Source organism: Macaca mulatta, chromosome 8, assembly GCF_049350105.2.
Source record: "Macaca mulatta isolate MMU2019108-1 chromosome 8, T2T-MMU8v2.0, whole genome shotgun sequence".
In the NCBI taxonomy this organism is placed as follows: domain Eukaryota; kingdom Metazoa; phylum Chordata; class Mammalia; order Primates; family Cercopithecidae; genus Macaca; species Macaca mulatta.
In genome coordinates, this window is record NC_133413.1 from 90533712 (window position 1) to 90551871 (window position 18160).

The following is an 18160-nucleotide window of genomic DNA, read 5'->3' on the forward strand; positions in this document are numbered from 1 at the left end:
AACCTCTACCTCCTGGGTTCAAGCGATTCTCCTACCTCAGCCTCCCAAGTAGCTGGGATTACAGGCGTAAGCCACCATGCCTGGCTAATTTTTGTATTTTTAGTAAAGACGGGGTTTCACCATGTTAGTCAGGATGGTCTTGATCTCTTGACCTCGTGATTCACCCACCGCGGCCTCCCAAAGTGCTGGGATTACAGGGGTGAGCCACTACACCCAGTCACAAATGTATTTTTTAAGTAAATACTGGAACATGTGCTCAAAAATTTATTAATGAAGGGACATGATCAAAAAAGTTTAGAAATCCCTGTAATAGTGGTATATCGTGGGAGCAGGAGAATCATTATGCTAGATAGGGACAAATAGTTACAAAAGGAGACTGGATAGTCAGTCTCTCATTTTCTGAGTAGAGCTGTGAGCCAGATGCTGACAGATGCATAGACTGGGACCAAGGGATGCTTTTAAGATTTCTAGTAAGACAGAAGTTGTCTAACTAAAGGCTAAGGTATGCACATACGCATGTGGAACTTTACTTCTAACTATTCTTGGATTTTTCTGGTATTCTACACTGCATTACTTCTAACAACAAAAAATTACCTTACAGGAAATAATGTGGGATAATTGTCTCATGTTTATGGAATTCAGTGGTCTCACCAGTGCTGGGCCCAACAGACCAGTGAAATGCTCCCTTTAAAAAAAATTAGCTTTCTATTTAAAAATCATTGTAGATTCACATGCAGTTGTAACCAAGAATACAGAAAGAGCCCCTGTACCCTTACCCAGTGCTCCCAATGGTAACATTTTAGAAGACTACAGTATGACATCACAACTAGGAAATTGACATTGACACAATCCACCAATATTCAGATTTCACCAGGTGTATATGTAATAATCAATGCGATTTTATTATATGTAAAGGTTCTGTACTGGCCATCACAGTCAAAATGCAGAACAAGTCCATCACCACAAGGATTCCTTATGTTGTCCTTTTGTAACTCCACATATCCCTTCTACCTCCCTCCTTTCTACCTCTTAGTAAGCACTGATCTGTTCTCCATCTCTATAATTCTGTCATTTCAAAAATGTCATATAAATGAAATCATACCATATGTAACTTTTTGGGACTGGCTTTTTTTTTTTCACTCAGCATAATTCCCTTGAGTCATTCAAATTATTTTGTGTATCAATCACTCGTTACTTTTTACTGCTAAGTAGTATTCCACAGTAAGGATATACCACAGTTTGTTTAACCACTCAACGGTTGAAGGACATCCAGGCTGCTTTCAGTTTTGGGCTATTACAAATAAAGCTGCTATGAACATTTCATTTCTTTGGGATAAATACTCTGTGTCCCAGTGACACCCAGTTCTCAGTGTGCATTTATCTCCCTTGAGAGAACCCAATCATCTCAATTTGGGTAGCTGGCCAGAGGTCAGGCAGCTTGTTCAGTTGCCAACTCCTAGACTGAGTCCACCATTCATTTCCTGGCAGTTGTCAACAATGGAATCCCCAAAGCTTTAAAAAGGTAGGCAAAACCCAAACAGAATCAAGACTATTTAGTTTTATTCCCAAATCCCAACAAACCAGGCTCCACTTGAATGTGCTTAATTGCTCTTATTTCCTGTTATTTAATGCCAACAGATAAAAACTTAAGGGCCATAATCAGGTTATAAAAATTAATGTGATCAAAAGAGAACAATTTAAGAGCAGCCTTAGAAGCAAACTTAGACACATTAAAAGATGGAAGTGAAATTTCTGAGTAAAAATGAGAGTTACGATCTCCAAATAGTGAAAAAACTAAGGTTGGCTTGGGAAGTCGTGAGTCCAATTGGGTATGATCAGATCATATGACCACACAAAAACAAAATACATACAGAACATATACATCTTTTCTTTTAGGAAATGTATAGTACTGCTTATAAGCATGTTACAGGTGTTAACAAAAACCTACTTTCCCCAGATAATTCTATCTACTTCTTCACTATTTCATTGTTTTTATATTAACTGGTCATTTCCTCTAAACATGCTTCAAAAATGTGAGACATACAACATTTCAAAAGATTTTTATTACTCAGAGGTAATTCTCCTAGAATTCTATAATGTAAAAACAGGTTGGCACCACAGTTAAAACCAGAAACATTTTCTATCATTCCTTTACATATCAAATCGTTTTTAAAACACTGGTATAATTTTTAAAGTTGTCAGTAAAACTGGTAAGAAAACAAAGGGTTAAGTAAAACTATATAATTTTACTATGACAGTATACGAATTTAGTGGACTTAAAAATTATACGAAAAATAAATTAATTTCCCCATTATATTGAAATAAGCCCTTTAAATCTATATATTTTCTTTTTTTCTTTTTTTTTTTTTTTGAGACGGAGTCTCGCTCTGTCGCCCAGGCCGGAGTGCAGTGGCCAGATCTCAGCTCACTGCAAGCTCCGCCTCCCGGGTTCCCGCCATTCTCCTGCCTCAGCCTCCCGAGTAGCTGGGACTACAGGCGCCCGCCACCTCACCCGGCTAGTTTTTTGTATTTTTTAGTAGAGACGGGGTTTCACCATGTTAGCCAGATGGTCTCGATCTCCTGACCTCGTGATCCGCCCGTCTCGGCCTCCCAAAGTGCTGGGATTACAGGCTTGAGCCACCGCGCCCGGCTTAAATCTATATATTTTCATTTTTCCAGTATTCTGAAAGGATTGGACATCTGATTTTAAATATTCTGTCTTCTGGAATATTCCAGTATTCTGAAATAAAAAATACTAATAAAAATATTCACAAAAAAGTAAAAAATTACATTTAAAAATATTTGCATGAAATCTAGTATATTGCTAAAATAAGGTAAAACTATAAACTGTCATGTAACATCAGTATTTTAAATAAATTCAAAATTTGAGTAAAATTTTTACTGTGCGGCCCCAAAACTCTCTGAAAAACATTTTTTCCAACGTTCTGAAAAGTGGCATGCCACCCTCTACTGCTAAGAAGGAGTAAGAGTCACAAAGCAGAAAAACCAATTCTTTGCTCAACTATTGCCACCTTGTGGCTATGAGATGAGTTATATGCCATAGCACAGCTCCCAATGGCCTCAACAGATTCTACAAATTTATATTGTCTAAGTAACATAAGAAGGATTAAGGTTTTAAAAATGGAGGGAAAATGGTACCTGACTTAAATGGTTATAAAAATGAATGGGACGGCCGGGTGTGGTAGCTCACACCTGTAATGCCAGCATTTTGGGAGGCAAGGGCAGACAAATTGCTTGCACCCAGAAGTGTGACAGCAGCCTGGACAATATGGCAAAACCCCATCTCTACAACAAAAAACAAAAATCAGCCAGGCATGGTGATGCACACCTATGGTTCCAGCTTCTCAGGAGGCTGAGGTGGGAGAATCACCTGAGCCGGGGGAAAGAGGTTGCAGTGCGCCAAGTTTGCACCACTGTACCCTAGCCTCAGCAATAGAGCAAGACCCTGTCTGAAAAAAAAAAAAAAAAAAGATCTGGTTGCTACTCTAAAAACAAAACAAAATTAGTTGAAGGGAAAGATGCATAAACCAATATTAAAGCTAATGAAGCAAAGTAAAAGAAAAGTAGGTAAGTGAGCATGGGATGAGTATGGAACCTACAACCTCCATACAGACAGTGGCATTACACTTAATGCCATTTAACTTTGGTTCCCTTTAACTAGTAACCTCAGTGTGTAATAGGATAAGAACTTCATGATGCATTGCCCTTTATTACATTCCTGGCTGCAGGGGAAAGTTCTCTGTAAGGATAATGTGCATGGGCTCTTACTGAACGTCACTTATTTCTGAGGTCCACATATAAGTAAGTCTACACTTTTAATGACTATAAGAACTAAATCAATAGGTACAACTTGGACTTTCATCATATACATATTTTTAAGTCTAATAATAGGCCATCTGAGATGTTATTTTTCATTTGTAATTATTCAGCCATCAAACTGTTTAAATTTCATTCCAACTTAAATCAGCAAATATACATTCGATCCCTACTTAAGTATAAAGCATTATGCAAAGGATCAAGAGGGTGGACTGAAAATGGGCCCTGTTCTTCAGGAACTACAGCTAGAAAACAGGACAAAACAGGTTTGGAAATCACTTTACTATAATGAGAGCTGTGGGTATACCATAAAGGTAGTAAAACACAAAACTCCAGAACATTCAAAAACAGTTTCATCTGTTTGGTGAGATCACAAAGGTCTAAGAGAGGAGATTTTTACAACAGAATTTGCAGACAGGGAAGCTAATTCCAGGATAAAGGGTACAGAAATAATGATTTGTTTAGAGAACTGCAAAATTCAACTTCAAAAAGAATATTTTAAGCAGAAACCATTTTACAAATGAAATCTTACATACAATCCCAATATATACAGTGCAAATGTAGTATTTTGTTATTTTAAGTGCATTTTATGAGTTCAAATTGACAGCACTTATTATAAAGTCAAAAATTGTCAACATGAAGTTATAATGATAAAAATCAAAAACTGAAATCAGGAATGAAGGATGATAATCCCAGTTCCCAATTTCTGTATTTTAATTGTCGAATATCAAGAAAATCCACCTATTACACCCCATGTGTAGATAAGGGGCTGAGGAAACAGACATTGTCATGTACTGTAAGTGGGAGTTCAGTACAAACAGGCTATAACTCAAATTGTGTGTACACTTTTACCCAACATATAGCCTACAAATACACTCTCATAAGTATGCAAAAAATGCAAATGTTCACTGTAACACCGTGTCAGAAAACAAAAACAAACAGAAACAACCTCAAAGTTCAATAATGAAGGCTTTCCTGCTTAAATAAATTATGCTACATCCATACCATGGAGTACCAAGCAAATATTATGTAATGATAAGGAAAAATAGTCTTACTTAGGTAAAAACTGCAATTTTCAGCAGCAGCAACTAAAACATACTAAGTGCTTATTAAGTATCAGGCACTTGTGTTAAGTGTTTTAAATAATGAATTCATTTAATCTCATAAAAATCTCATGACATAGGGGGAAAAGGAGATATACAGATACTAAGTAATTTTCCAAGGCAACACAGCTAGTAAATGGTAAAGGAACCAGGATTTAAACCAAGATTGCGTCACTGCAGAATTTACACTCTTTAACTGTAATATAGTTTAAAACGGTATTCATACTATGAACCAATTAATGTTTTTAAATATATAGTAATACTTAGCTTATACTTATATGTGTGTAATATAAAACTCTGTAGCTAGGCGTAAAAAATACACTCTCCAGCCTTGAGAAAGTAAGAAAAAGGGACTTTTACATTTCACATAATAACCTTCAGGGCTATTTAAAATTTCTTTCTAAATAATTCTAAAATAACTTTCAGGGCTATTTAAAATTTCTTTCTAAAGTAACCAAATATTACTTTTATAAAATTTGTAAACAATATTTTTCAAAAATCCTGAATACACAATTGGCATTTATTCATCTTGTAATCTCAGGAAACTCTTCAATTAAATAGGTCCAGTAACTTCAAAAGAGGTAAAGTTAGTTTTTTCACAAGTTGAATTCCTATCAACACCCAACAACTCCTCAAATTCCTTACCATAAATATGTTAGAAAAACATTGAAAACTTCCAATAAACACTAAAACTAAAACTAATGAGGTATTTTCAATTTCTTACTACTCTTAAAATTATTTTTACTCAATTATTCTGGATAGGCACATTCAACTGACATGCTCAAGGCTATACTATTCTTGTACAATTGTTTGTGAACAGTCACACATATTACAATTCAAAGACAGGCCAGGTGTAACTGAAGTTCAAATGTGCACTACATGTACTATTCATTCATTCACACATTTGGCAAATATTTACCGAATGCTCACTATGGGTCAAGGACTGTGCTAGGCACTGGGAATACAACAGAATAAGAAAGACAAGGTATCTGACCTCCTGAAACATATTCTACTGGGAAAACTTAGGAAAAATTTTATTCTGATGTGTCGCGTGTTACTTTGGCACCACAAGTTAACATATTAGTGATGACGAATGTCCTTACATTTGGGATTAAATAGAATGGCATGTGCATGGTTGTTTTCTGGTGTTTATATTTTTGTTTGGCTTTGGGCTTTTTGCCACGAAAAAAACTTGATTTTATTGTCTCCTTGAATGACACAGCTCAACCTCTAGTTAGAGCATATACCGCCTTATGTTTTTAAATAGCATTTTATATTCATTCACTAACAAAAAAATTTATTTTTTTAGAGCACTTTAGGTTTACAGGAAAATTGAGAGTACAGTATAGACACATCCCCATACCCCTCCTGTGCTGACACACGCATAGCTTCCCCCACTATCAACATCCCCCACCAGAGCAGTACATCTGTTACAAGAGATGAATCTACATGGTTTGATAAATCAAAGTTTATTATTGTTTAAGAAAACAATGGGACTTCAAAGAACTGTGCAACTGTGGAAACACCTCTGTGAAACTATTCTCAGGAAGGCAGAAGGCTGGAGAAGAAAAGGCTGGGGCCACATAAAAGCTAAAATGCACTGAATAAAGCTTACTCTGTACCAGTCAACGTACTGAAAGCACGTTAAATGTATTATTTCACATAAACTTCCCAGTAACTCCAGTTGGAGCATTATCTCCACTTTGAGATAAGACAGCAAACGTAGATAGGCTAAGTAAGTTGCCCAAAGTCACTCAGTTGAAAGATGGCAGAACCTGGCAGCCTGAACTGAGCCTAAGCAGGGTCTTGAATGGCGGTAGGCCTCTAAAGCCATAGTAGAGAGATGTACCATTGTATATTTAATCTTGCAGGCAGTGTGAATGGAGATTTAGAAGATTCTCAAGGAGAGCAATAGAGCCCAACTTTAGGAAGATAACTTTGGTCCACAGTGTGTGTAATGACCTGAACAAGAGGGCAACTGAAGTCAGTGGTATCAATTAAGAAGCAGTAGGCCAGGCGCGGCAGCTCACGCCTGTAATCTCAGCACTTTGGGAGGCCAAGGCAGGTGGATCACAAGGTCAGGAGATCGAGACCATCCTGGCGAATAAGGTGAAACCCCGTCTCTACTAAAAACACGTAGCCGGGTGTAGTGGCAGGCGCCTGTAGTCCCAGCTACTCGGGAGGCTGAGGCAGGTAAATGGCATGAACCTGGGAGGCAGAGCTTGCAGTGAGCCAAGATCGCACCACTGCACTCCAGCCTGGGAGACAGAGCGAGACTCCGTCTCAGAAAACAACAACAACAAAGAAGCAGTAAAGGGGTCCATGTAACTTGAAATGCTTCAAAGCTAGGAACTTGCTGAATGGAGACTACAACACAGCCTCCTGATATCCTCCTCCCCGGGGAATTTTATTTCCATTAAATCAAGATGTCAAAGACTTGTGAATAAGAAACTGGTGAACTGTACATCAAAACCAAACACCTTTACCCATTATCTAACAGAATTATGTTTTCTAAACTGTGTTAAACGGAGAACAACCACGCAGGGATCTTGCTGAGCCTGAGCTGGACTGAGAAAAATCTAACGGATGTCCTGGGACTGCCAGGAAACACCCCAGCCTCCTCCTGGAAAAACTGAACTGCCTTAGAAAGGAAAGGAAAGGAAAAGGAATAGGAATTCTGGGGACTCTAAAACACCTTGGTTGTTTCCTTCATTAAACAAACATTACATTTTGAGTATCAAACACTTAACTGACTACACATGTGATGCTACAATTTTCACTCTTACCACAATTAACTCAGCAATTAAGAATTATTTTATGGGGGTTTCCGAAGGGGCTTAGAATGTGGTGTGAATGGGAGTGAAGTGTGAGTGAGAAATGTTAGGTAAGAAATAGAAAAATTCCTTTCCTATACAAATATTTGGAAGGGAGCACTTAACTTTGTTTTCAACCTTATTGCACTTAACTCTTATGGCCTTACCTTAAGGATAGATCTAAAATCCATCCCTTAGGTGGCTTCAGGTCAGTCATCGCTATTCTGCTAGTATTTTATGACTTTTCCATCTATGGTAGAAAGAATAATGCCCCCTCCTCCTACAAAGACATCCACATCCTAATCTCTAGAATTTGTGAATATGTTACCTTCCGTGGCAAAGGAGAATTAACTTTGCAGGTGAATTAAGATTGCTAATCAGCTGATCTTAAAATAGATTACTTTGGATTATCTGGGGAGGCCAACCTAATCACAGTGATCTCAAAAGTAGAAGATGGCGGGCGGAGAAGGGGGGGGGGCGCCAGGCCAGGTGGCTCATATCTGTAATCCCAGCACTTTGGGAGGCCAAGGAAGGAGGATCACTTGAGCCCAGGAATTCAAGACCAGCCTGGGCAACATGGCAAAACCCCATCTCTACAAAAAAAAAAAAAAAAAAAAATGCAAAAATTAGCCGGGAGTGGTGGTGCACACCTGTAGTCCCAGCTATGAAGCAGGAGGATCACTTGAGCCCAGGGTGTTTAGTCTTCGGTGAGCTGCGATCATGACACCACACTCCTGCGTAGGTGACAGAGCGAGACCCTGTCTCAAAAACCAACAAAACAACCCAAAAAACAAAAAAGTAGAAGACAGAGGTAGAGGAGACGTTAACAGGCAAGGAAGAGATTCGCCCAGAAACTACAGAAAAGGACACAACATCACCAACACCTTGATTTTACATCAGTGCGACCCCATCTGACTTCTCACAGCCCTAAGAACACCACATTTCTGGTGTTTTATGCCACTCAATTTGTAGTAATTTGTTACAACAGAAAAAAATAAACTAATATACCAGGCTTCTTCTAGTCCTTGGATTTCAGAAAAATTTTGACATCAGTAATTGCTACTAAAATGACCCTATAACCCAGGACACTGCCAGTCTTGTAAACTGTTTGGTACTACTTCCCAGGAAGAAAAATACAGAAATTGGGTTTATTTGTACATAATCCAATTTCATGTCTGCTGAGTTTAATTATTAAAAACTTAGGCTTGTAATTTTATTTCTTCCATTTCATTTATCTATAACTTTATGGTATTTTACAAAAGTACTGGCTGAGACAAATGGAGATTTTACTTTTTTAAAAAAGAAGACATTTACAAAAGAGAGGTGAAGCGCTGACAAGTTCAATCACTTGCCCAAGTTCAGAAAGTGATTCATCACCCAGTCATTAAATTAACAGATGTTTATCCAGACAGCAAGCTCCATGCTAGAGGTACTGTTTAGAACAAGACCCAGCAGAGCACAGCCTCTCCGTGTGAGTCCCATTCTCCTCAGCGTCCCAGAAATCGCCCTAGATCGCCTACCTAGCAGGGCTCCCCGCTGGTTACCCTCCCACCAGCATTCAACCCCAGCAAAACACGCGCAGTGTGGACAGAACCCGGTCTAGTACGCAAATGCCACACAAAAGGACAACGAAAGGAAGTAAAACACCAAGCACGGATTCTAGGGGCCGAGGACTGAGCCACAATCCACCGCAACTCCGGAAAACCGGGCCTTGGCCCTCGGCTCCCCTTCCTACGCCAGGCTCCGCCCCTACTCCAGGCCTCGCCCACCGCGTCGTTGGCGTAGTTCCCGCGACTCCCTCTCACCCGCCTGGGCTCCACCTTCTGCAGAAGCTCCGACTGCCGCTCTAACGCGCTCGCGAAACCGCCTAGGCGCGTCTTAGGCTCCGTGGCAGTGGAACTCCCACTGTCGGATCCACCCTCAGTGCCTACGCCCCGAAAAGGCCTGGAGAAGAGAAACACTCGCAGAAAATGGCTCTCGGCTGCCACAGCACGGGTTCGACACAGCGCCGCCATGACTTCTTTACCTCTGACCTTTGACCTCCCCGCCGCAATCGCGCGGGTCATGGGGCGGAGCGATAAGAGGTCCGCCCACCGGCCATAAAGTGCTGAAGGCCAACGGGGTGGGGCCTGCCTTTCATCTGGGAGTGGCGTGGAGCGGGAAAGACTTGAGCTAAAATTGGTGGGCTAAATAGTTGGAAAGGGGCCCGGTAAGTTTTGCGTTAGAAGTACGTTTAAGTTTCAGGAATTTCGCCTTCCTGGGCATCCGTTGGTCCACATTGTACTGTAAATTCGGCTAACGTGACCTTCGTTCTCCCGCCCGGCGGTCCCCCCTACATGGCCGCCAGCACTCGAGTTTGGGGTCTTCACTCAAATATGAGGGTCTCCTTGATTACCCTATTTAGAAGTGGAAGCCCAAATGCAGACTCTCTGGCACCTGTGTTTTTCTTAGTACCATGTAGCACTTTCTAATATGCACATATTAATATTAAATATTTAATATTTAGTGTCTACTCCCAACTTTTTAAACTTTGAAAGGAGGAACTTTGCTGTAGGGTCCCTAGCACCGGTCACAGATTAGGGCTCACTCAACATTTGCAAAACCCTGCATCCAAGTTTGCCCTTTGCCACTTCTGCGGCCGGTCCACTCACGCTACGAAAACAGTAGTTTTCCTGAAACGTTTTGACACCTCCAGATACCTGTTATCTAACTTAGGAGTTCAGAAGTTTTGGAATATCCCTAAGTATTGCACCACCATAGGCCCCCCATCCTCACTCTGGATTTTTTCCCTTTTCTCCCGCAGTGTTAATTCCCAAAATTTACGCACCCTGTTCAAAACTGAGCCTAACATCATTCTTGAGGAAGTGTTCATTAATTAGCTGTCCGTCTATCTTTGACCCAGCAGTTTAATCCACAGTTAGTTTTATTTTGGTGGCACACACCTTTCCAGTTCATTTGCAAGTACTTATTTTTATGATCACAGACCCTATTTTAAGAATGCCTTGACTATGGATTTTAAGCTTTTCTGATGCTAATGGTATAGATAGCGTAAGAACACGAAGTACACTGATCTCAGAATGGTGCACAATTGTATGAATCACATAAAAGTATTACTAGCTATCTATATGGTAGTCCTTACAAATTCATTAAGGGGCCTACAATAAATTCTCCAGGTGAGTTCTCCCTCTTGGCACTTAAAACTGTTTATCTCCCAAGACTATTAATGGACTCTTGCCTAAAACAGTTTAGAATTATTTTCTACGGATGGTGCTACTTCCACTTTTTTTCAGAGAGAGTGTGGTAAATTGTAAAAAGCATGGCCAGTAGCCTTCAAGAACCCTCAGTCTGACTGGGCAGGGTGGCTCACACTTGTAATCCCAGCACTTTGTGAAGCTGAGGAGGGAGGACTGCTTGAGGTTAGGAGTCCGAGACCAGCCTAGGCCATAGCAAGAACCGGTCTCTACCAAAAAATAGAAAAATTAGCCTGGGGCAGTGGTGCATGCCTGTAGTCCCAGCTACTAGGGAGGCTGATGGAGGAGGATCACTTGAGCCCAGGAGTTTGAGGCTGCAGTGAGCTATGTTCCTGCCACCACACTCCAGCATGGGCGAAAAGTGCAAAACTCAAGTCTCTAACACACGCTGGGCATGGTGGCTCACACCTGTAATCCCTGCATTTTGGGAGGCAAAGGAGGGCAGATGACCGGAGGTCAGGAGTTCGAGATCAGCCTGGTCAGCATGGTGAAACCCCGTCTCTACTGAAAATACAAAAATTAGCTGGGCGTGGTGACGCATGGCTGTAATCCCATCTACTCGGGAGGCTGAGGCAGGAGAATCACTTGAACCCAGGAGGTGGAGGTTGCAGTGAGCCAAGATCACACCACTCCTCTCCAGCCTGGGTGACAGAAAAAAAAAAACAAAAAACTTAAGTTTGCATCAAATGACCTCAAATTTGGCTTTAGTTCTGTCTTTGGTAGAGGATCAGAAGCATCAAATGAGAGGGACTGTAAAGAACTGAGCAAGTCAACAGGGGAATGTCTGCACACTTTCTCCTTGCCTATACAAGTGCCAAGAGTAGCATCCTCTGTAATAGTGATGTTTTGACATATGGCATCTTAAGGATTCTGATCCTGCTCTAACCACTCCTTGCTTTATTAAATAATACAGGCCTAGCTAGGCAGCACTGCACACCTTTAGTCTCAGCTGCTCAGGAAGCTGAGGCAGGAACATCACTTGAGTCCAGAAGTATAGGGCCAGCCTGGGCAACACAGTGAGACTCCATCTCAAAACAGCCAAGGAAAGTGAACAGAAAATAGTTGTAGTCTACTGCTAAGTTCAAGCCTAATACTTTATAGCTACTGGCTATGGTCTTATCTATAAAATGGTGACATTGCCACATGCCTGAGTAAAGAGTTAAAGGTGATGAGTGTAAAATGCCTGGGCACTTAATGAATAGTAGCTATTGATGGCTAGGTGGAGGTGACCATGAGTTTATTAGAAATTCATGCCTTAACCATGTGTGCAAACCTAGAAGGATAGTGTCACAGGGTTCTTAGGATGTCGCTTCGCCAGCTGGAAACTTCCATGGCCTGCAGCACCTCTGCTGGAGTTTTGCTCGTGTCTGCTGGGCTTATTCTGCCCACTCTGCCTGGCAGGCTGCGTTCATCTTGTGCTGCTGGCCCGGATACCATACCTGCCAAGGGCAAGCCAGGCATGGGCTGGTGAGGGGTGTGTGACCAAGTGAGTGCAGGTTCCAGCCACTGCACCTAGCCAGGCACACTGGCTGCTACAGCAGGGTAAGCAGCTACAGGCACCGGCTCTGTGCAAGGCTGCAGCTGGACCAGATGGACCACAACCAGCTTCTGCTGCAGGCACCAGTGTCTGGGCAAGGGAAACGTGGTAAAACCCAAAAGCTCGGAGTTGCCAGGAACCTCCGAGTCCCAAAGAGGGTGTTAGAGCATGTCACAGCCCTGGCTTGAGGAGCCGCGAGGTGTGGGCTCCCGCTCTTCTTGTTGCCTGCAGTGTGGTGACTGATGGTGAGGGAAGGGGGGATTATTTCAGTTTGTTTATGTTACAGCTCTTTCAGTCCCACCACCCCACTCCAGCCCATGGCTCCTCAGTTGGCCTGGCTCTGCTGCTGCCTCCTGTCATGTGGGGCAGCTGTCTGGTGCCGGTGAAAGGCAAGAAGGCTATAATGTTATAGCATTCTCTAGCTCGGGGAATCCCAAGGTCTGGGTCCCCAGAAGGGTCACCACTCTTCTCTTCTGCAGTCTGGGAGCGTGTCACCACCTACAGCTTGGCAAGCCAGCCAGGAACATGTTACAGCTCCTTTCGCTCCCACTGTTCAGCAGGTCCTGAGTTCTTGTCCTGTGTCCAGGAAGAATAAGGTTACATGGACAACTATAGGGTGAGCAAGGCAGAGAGGAGCTTTATTGAGTGACAGAACAGCACTCAGGAGACCCCAAGTGGTCCCTTCTGCAGGCAGGTTGTCCTGATGAGTATCGAGTTTGGCTGAGTCTGGGGTTTTTATGTGCTCAGAATGGAGGAAGAGTGGGCCTGGAAAAAGCACCATCCAATTGGCCAAAATGCATTAATAGAGTTCTCGGTCTGGGTTGTGGGCTCTACCTAAAACTGGCAGCCTGGCCCCCAGGCTTCAGGCTGTCCTTGGCTTGAAGGTGGGGTTTCAACAGGGACCCACCCCTTCCCACCTAGGAACCTGCCTCCTGCCATCATCAATATGCCATCCACAGCACCCAGGCTGTCCACACCAAGCCACCCTCAGCCCCCTGGCCACCCTCCCATGCTCATTGGCGCCCAAAGTCAGGAGGGGGCCGAGGTAGCAGGGACCTGGCATGTCAGTGCCACCCTGAGGATGCACACACCTAGCCAGGTTGTGACAGCACCCAAGCTCAGCCACAACTTTGCTCCAAACCAGAGCAGGCACTTCCAGGCCTGCAGGGGCAGGGGACTTCCCAGGCCCCCAAAAGCACAGGGATGCCTGGATCTGGAGCTGTGGCTGGGCAGCTGCAGCTGCACCCAGGAGCACAAGCTCCTGCCCTGCCAACATGGTAAGGCAGGGCTCCTGCTGGGATCACCTACTGCCGGCCCCTGCCAGCTCTGCGGAACATGCAGCCCCCAGCCATGCTTCCCTTGCTGCAGCTGGTATCCTCACAGCAGCTCCTCAAGGAGGGCCACCACCATCAACATGTCTGGAGATACAGGTTGGGAAGCTATTAGTATCACTCTAAAAATAGTCATTTCACCCATAGAAATGGATAAGATCATTAAGGGGATCGTGTACAAGATGACAACAGATAGACAATAGCATTTAGGAGCTGGAAGAATTCTAATACTGAAAAATAGTCAAAATGGAAAATAAGAACAGAGAATTCTAGAACCCAAGGAGAAACTTTAAAGCATGCTGGAGAGTGGTAAAGTGAAAGATCACATCCATTTACAAATATTCAAACAAAACTGTATTTGGTCTTTTCTATATGATAGAAAAACCACTAAATTAATAAAATAATCAAACTACCAACCAACCTCAGTAAATAACATCAAAATTACATGAGAGCTGGCAAGAATTTCAGTTGCCAGATAGCATTTATTTAAGTACAAAATCCCACCAGGTGATAGCACATGCAGACCCTACCCTCTGAGAACTTACAAACGAAAAGTGAAAAGCCCCTTGGTTCATTTTGAGTCAGAACAATAAGGAAATTATGAAATCTGAGGTGTGCGGGTTTACTTAAAAGTGATAATGGTTTATATTAACTGTGGCCCACACAGGGTCTCTCTAATCCAATGAAAACAGGACAGTTCCTGAAAATAAGGACCAACCAATGGCCAAATGTTTCTTCACTATGGGCAAAAATGTGATTTTTTTTTCATCTGGGCTTTAAGAGCTATCAAGAAAACACATGGCTGGGTGCATGCCTATAGTCCTAGCTATTTGGGAAGCTAAGGCAGGAGGATTCCTTGACCCCAGGAGTTGGAGGTCAGCCAACTCTAAACAAACAAAAACATCATTCTGACAAATGACCTTATGTAGGATCTCACTCTTGCTATTTTCTTAGTGTCAAACACAAGAGGAACCAGGAACTCTTTCTGGCATTTCTACTAATTACTATGTTTACTAAAGATATCTCTTTGGGCACATATGCAGCAAGCAGTCATTTAATAAATGCCTTCTGATAACCAGAATGTAGCTGCTCATGGCTCTTTAAGTATCATATCCAGAACATGAAGGGTTTGGAGAGAAGTTGCATAATGGACTTGCCCCTTTCCTCAATGGGCAGGTAATGTATACAAAAGAACCCATACCCAAATTATAGAATTTTTATTTTCCAATACTATACAAAAAATAGACTGTGTATATCTTAACAGATCCAGAAACAGTCCAAATTAAATGTGTTTTTTTCTATTTCAAGTTATTCTAAGTTGCTAAGGTGATAATCCAGTTTTGAGCTCTACTCTCTTCCACTGATTACTTGGCTCTCATAAGCATAAGAATTCTTGCTCTATTTCCCACAAACTCCATAAATTGACATTTCTTTTTTTAAGAGGGGGATATTTTCTTCTACACTTGAGTCCTTACATCTGTGAGATTTCATAAGTATCTGAGATTTCACACTCTTGCTATTTTTTTAGTGTCAAACACAAGAGGAACCAGGAACTCTTTCTGGCATTTCTACTAATTGCTGTTTCTCATTCCTTAAATATCTGTGAATTCATAATATTGAATCTGCCACAAAAACGATTTTGAATATTTCTAAATTCATGTTTTTTTCTAAATCCATCCTCTTAATACTTCCTTTAAGGGGCAGAGTACTTTACAGTAGATTAATTTTTTGTTTTTTAGATTAAGTATAGGTAGATGCCCAGAAAAGTGATTCTCCAACATTTTCTTTCACAGCCATCCCCAATACCCACCTTCATCCACTCACCCCACTTCCCACCCCGATTTCTATCACTTTTCCCTTTTTGGACAGAAAAGAGACTTGAGGGTATTTCACTCAACTAAAGAAATTGCCACTTTACTCCATTTTGCCTTGTTGAAAAGTTAGTAGCAGGGCTGGATGCTCAAGAAACAATGTGATCAAAAGAATATGTTTGAATTTTAAAAAGCAGACTAGCTGGTAGAAAAAATAATTTAACAGTTATGTTGAGTAAGCACAATATTTCTATAGAAAGACAAACTTCTGCAGATCCACTCCTCTGAGACAATGCTTCAACAGCCTGTTCCTTAAAGCCCTTATTTAGTATATGTTAATATGATACCATTAAGCAATAATTTAAGGATGGTTAAGTATTTAAGTATAGACTCCAGTTGATTCTGTAATATAACAAGCTGTTTCCAGACCACTGGTCTCATAATAAATATTGAGACCTATACTACTGATAGACAGAATTTATTAAGCTTTTCACATGTGATAGCACATAGTTTTAATTGCATCCAAAGTACTAACAAAAGCTCTAGCAATCAAGAATGGCAGCATGTTATTTTATAACAACACTTGTGGCTTTTAAAATTTGGTTTTCATAAGATAATTTATACTGAAGTAAATCTAGCCATGCTTTTAAAAAATGCTTTAGATCGCTCCAAGCTTGGCAATTAACATAAACAATAAAACAATCACAACTTAATAAATAACAAATACAACATTGTAGGCCATAAACATATACAGTATAAGGAAAAGGTGGTAGTGTTCAGTAAGTAGTTATTAGAATACCTTGGCCTTTATGCAAATATGTCTAGAGACTTTGGTTCACTCAGCCCTGACACTCAGTTTTCAAATTAGGGGACAGGTTCTACAGTATCATTTTACAATTTCCAACACATTGAAAACAAGTAGAAAATGATGAGTTGATTTTTATTAATGCATTACATCCTCAAGAGTTATCACCAACCCCTCAGTATAAAAAATTTTCAAGTTATATTAGTCATATAACTTGGTGTGCTTATTTTAAATAGTGCTAAATGGATTAAATGAAGACAACAATGGTTCCCCTAATGTGATTGATATTATCATTTTCACAAGCTTCTAGATCTAAACTTTCAGGCTTTTGAACTGAACATTGATGACAGTGTTCATAGTTCAGCCTACTGATCATACAGTATGCTTGATTCAGAATGTTATTTTGTAGATTTTTTTTTTTTTTTTTTTTTTTTGGAGACGGAGTCTCACTCTGTCGCCCAGGCTGGAGTGCAGTGGCCGGATCTCAGCTCACTGCAAGCTTCGCCTCCCGGGTTCACGCCATTCTCCTGCCTCAGCCTCCCGAGTAGCTGGGACTACAGGCGTCCGCCACATCGCCCGGCTAGTTTTTTGTATTTTTTAGTAGAGACGGGGTTTCACCATGTTAGCCAGGATGGTCTCGATCTCCTGACCTCGTGATCCACCCGTCTCGGCCTCCCAAAGTGCTGGGATTACAGGCTTGAGCCACCGCGCCCGGCTATTTTGTAGAAATTAAAATTTTAACCTGGTGAAAAATAAGTTGATATAAGTGGTATAATAAACAATACACTGAAATGTTTACTGTCATAAATGGTGATAAATAAGGATGTAGGAGGTTCCACTCAAGTCACCTGGAAGTTTGATTACATATTGTTACTTACAAAACTATAATAAATTGGATGCACAGCTGTTTACTTCAGTCTGGTGTCTTCAACCAAAATATGTACCTTATACCAAAACAGTGCTTATTCCAAAATATTTTTTGTAGCTGGTAGTTCTTCCCTTGGAGGTAAAGAAAATATACCCAAACTTTTAATTACCAGGATTCAGATTATTTAAGAGAACAATTTTAGTTAAGAATCAAATATACAGAGATTCAGAGAGGGGGAAAAAAAGGAAATAAAGACAAAGGTCAAACTGGCATTCCAGATCTGGAGCAATTTTGTAAAGTAGGAAAACAACTATGACAATCTGTAGCTTCTTAGATCATTCTAGTGAATGTCCCCAGGTACTATAGGTGTTTTTATAACAGTGTTTCCTAAATAAAGGAACATAAATGTACACTAAAGGGTGTTTCCCAGGAATAGAGTTGAAGATATTTTCATTTGTTTAACCCACAAACTATTTGGTCAAAGGAATATGTAAAGCTAAATAAAAGCACATCTGGTAGAAATTCATGGCAATGCATGTTGACAAGATGTGCTTGGACCTCGCTTGCAGCATCTGGCAGTGGGTAGCAGAACAAAGGTAGGAATCTCACAGGCTCTCCTGTGTCTGTTCTGGAAGAGGCTCCGTGGTGGTGGCACTAGCATTTGCAGCCGAATTCAAGACTTCTCCAAAATCACCACCAGCAGGCTTGGTTCCCCCTACTTTAGACTTTAAAAAAAGTTCAAAAAAGGGAAAGACATTATGAAACATAAAACTAGCTGATTCTGCATAAAGTAACTCTAATTTA

At 41.1% G+C, this 18160-nt stretch overlaps 2 protein-coding genes across 10 annotated transcripts in view; both read right to left on the minus strand.

Annotated features, from left to right (window-relative positions):
- Positions 1-9777, minus strand: part of MRPS28 (mitochondrial ribosomal protein S28) — a 101855-nt gene extending 92078 nt beyond the window's left edge. The window contains exon 1 of one of the 2 annotated variants that reach the window (XM_015145517.3): positions 9574-9777. In XM_015145517.3, the coding sequence (XP_015001003.1) occupies positions 9574-9768 (195 nt within the window). In that variant the 5' untranslated portion in view covers positions 9769-9777. 2 annotated transcript variants of the gene reach the window in all.
- Positions 9778-16145: 6368 nt separating this feature from the next.
- Positions 16146-18160, minus strand: part of TPD52 (tumor protein D52) — a 136585-nt gene continuing 134570 nt past the window's right edge. For 7 of the 8 annotated variants that reach the window (XM_015145521.3, XM_015145522.3, XM_077942515.1 and 4 more), the window contains one exon: positions 16146-18081. In XM_015145521.3, the coding sequence (XP_015001007.2) occupies positions 17962-18081 (120 nt within the window). In that variant the 3' untranslated portion in view covers positions 16146-17961. The remainder of the gene's footprint in view (positions 18082-18160) is intronic. The other variant, NM_001266142.1, reaches the window with a different exon arrangement.